The following is a 2,918-nucleotide window of genomic DNA, read 5'->3' on the forward strand; positions in this document are numbered from 1 at the left end:
TGATTAAAAACCCAAGTATTGGAAATTCACATGTAATTGGAAATTTTTACAAGATATCGTAAAAGCATAAATCTTAATGAGATAAGATAAACACAATTGTGTTTGCATAAAATGCATCAATATTTTAGGAACATAAAGATTATGAGGATTTTTTTTTTAATTAACTAAAAGAATAAATTAATAAAGAAGCATTCAGAGTGTTTTACCCCTTTGAATTGTGATAGAGATTAAGAGGAATGATGATGATTTATGAAGCTTTGTTATTGTATATTTTTGACTTCAAACACATGGAAGCATTTCTTGATTACAAAATTGATGTATATGGAAATTATTTTGAAGATGCTTGATTGGTGACCACAATAGGACTTCTGACCACATGTTTCACGTCAGTCCAAGTGATGTACCCAAAACCTTCAATCTTTGGACCTTCAATTCTTAACTTGTAACTTTGCTTCTCGTTCTTCTCCTTGAACACCAACTTGTTTGGGATGATGCTCACATTAAACCCTTTGATTGGTGTAATGCTAGCGGTATAGCTTGTTTGTCCCTCCCCAAAATAGGTCACTGTTCTAACAAATTCCCAAGTTAGCGTTGACTCCTTAGAAGAATCGTTGAAGAAAGCAATGAAAGAAGGGTAGTTAAGATCCAAGGAAGGTTTGGAACAATTGTAGGAAGAGGATCTTGTGATGGCTTTGATGTTCTCTTGAGTGAAGTTCATTGCGCAGAGAAGATTGACATAATCCTGAGCTCCCACATCGTAAACAAGCCCAGGGTCTAGGGCTTTGTTGGGGTTGATATGACCAGCTCCCATGGCTAAAGGAGAAGCTGGTTTCTCTCCCTCACCAATGTCTCTAATGAGATTCTTAGTATTGTCGAATATATCCGATGTTGTCATAATGGCTGACCTAATAGCTGCAGGGCTCCAATCAGGATGTGCTCCTTTTAACAATGCTCCCACACCTGCCACATGAGGGGTTGCCATGGATGTTCCAGTTAACAAATTGAAGCTATTGTGAAGGGTTTGTGCCACCGGAAGATTTTGAGGCCATGCAGCTAAGATTGATGTACCAGGAGCAGTGATGTCAGGTTTCAACACAAATGGACAACTATGTGATGGTCCTCTAGAGCTGTAAACATCCACACTCGGTGCCGGTGTAATACCTAAAGCTGTTATCTTAAAAGACATGCTTGCTTTTGCATCAGAGTTACTCTTGAGGTAAGCTTTCAAAATTTCTCCATTTCTCGGATTTATAACGATGCCTGCAAAACTACGATGTAAAAAAAATGTAAGGTCGGTGACGTTTGAGATGAACACTGCTGCCGAAACATTTGCAAAGTCTATAGTAGACGCTAGATTGTCAATATTTCCACTCATATCCTCACACACCACAATCTTGCTACGTGCATTGCCCAGTTTCGCAAAATCGTCACATGAGCCCATAAAAACAATGGGAACTTGGTTTGCTGAGAGGTTTCCTAGATACAGTGACAAGCCAGAGATGTTGACACCATTGGCAAGAGTAAGAGTCCCGTGATATTCACGATCCAAAGTGCCAGCAGCCACGTTTGTGACCCATGGTATTCCGTTGTGTACAGTTCCACGACCAGGACCCGCATTCCCCGCTGATGTGGCCACAAAAATGCCTCTATCCATGGCTGCGAATGTTGCAATAGCAACAGGGTCATTGGACAAGGTTGCATCGTCAAAGCCAAGTGATAAGGAAAGAACATCAACCCCATCTGATATTGCAGTATCAATTGCTGCTATTGCATCAGATGTGTAAATCCTATCATTCCACACGACCTTGTACATGGCTAATCTGGCCTTTGAAGCTACTCCTTTCGCTGATCCATTGGCATATCCAAAGAATGATGCATTCTCAACTTGACTCCCAACTGCGGTGGAAGATGTGTGCGTCCCATGACCCTCCGTGTCCCTCGTTGAGTTCACAATTGTGAACAATTGTGCATGCTGGGAAGAAAACCCTTTCTTAAAGAATCGAGCTCCAATGAGTTTGTTGTTGCATTTGATGCTACTTTCACACTGGCCTTTCCATCGTGAAGGAACTCCACTCATTCCCTCGTCTCTGAAGCTTTCACTTTCTGGCCATAGTCCAGAGTCCACCAAACCAACAATGACATCTTCACCAAATTTCGCAGCCGGCCAAGCTCCTGTGCTGGGATTGAGGCCAAGGAATCCTGGTGAGTGTGTTGTGTCAAGCTTGGTTGGCAGATCTAGTGTGGAAGAAACGTAACCCGGGGAGATTTTGAGAGCTTCATATTCCTTTGGGGACAAATTTGCACTAAAACCATTCATGGCGTTGGTGTAGGTGTAAATGAGTTTAGAATATGCAGTGTCAAGATTATTATGATTGGAGGTTTCTGCACTATCTAATGCAGAGGAAAGAGTTGACAAATGCCAAGCGTGTTGGGTGGAAAATGCTTTGGGCATGGCTGATGCGTCCATGTGGATGATATAGTTATGAGACTGAGCCAAGGTATGAACGAGGTTAAGGATAATGATGCTGGAAAACCAGAGAAAAACATGAGTTATGGTAGCCATGATTGAAGAATGTGAAGGACTAATTGTCCAAGACAGGGATTCAAATACTGAACCAACACATCAACTCCTTATCTCACTAAGAACTATTTAACAATCCTCTTTATTAATAAGATAATCATATCTTGATACCAATTTCATCTACTTAATAAAAAGCTTTTTTTCTTATTGATATAGTGATAATAAAAACAATAATAAATATAAAGAAATTTAAAAACTTTATTGTTATTATTATAGTAATAAATATTTATTAAATAGTTGAAACTCTGAAAGAATATCAAAATATATTTTTCTTTATTAAAACCTAGCTTGACTTGATTCACTCTAATTACAACACCCTTAAAAACTATATGTATTA

General features: G+C 39.4%; 1 protein-coding gene across 1 annotated transcript; it reads right to left on the reverse strand.

Moving 5' to 3' along the window:
• Positions 1-241: 241 nt before the first annotated feature.
• Positions 242-2,635, reverse strand: LOC137818801 (subtilisin-like protease SBT3). Its single transcript, XM_068622413.1, has one exon. The coding sequence runs from the start codon at positions 2,561-2,563 to the stop codon at positions 329-331; it is 2,235 nt and encodes a 744-aa protein (XP_068478514.1). The 5' UTR covers positions 2,564-2,635; the 3' UTR covers positions 242-328.
• Positions 2,636-2,918: the final 283 nt, after the last annotated feature.

Source organism: Phaseolus vulgaris, chromosome 10, assembly GCF_000499845.2.
Source record: "Phaseolus vulgaris cultivar G19833 chromosome 10, P. vulgaris v2.0, whole genome shotgun sequence".
Lineage (NCBI taxonomy): Eukaryota > Viridiplantae > Streptophyta > Magnoliopsida > Fabales > Fabaceae > Phaseolus > Phaseolus vulgaris.

Excerpts from the sequence above, each read along its gene's own strand:
- LOC137818801 (XM_068622413.1), bottom strand. The coding sequence starts at position 2,563 with ATGGCTACCATAACTCATGTTTTTCTCTGGTTTTCCAGCATCATTATC.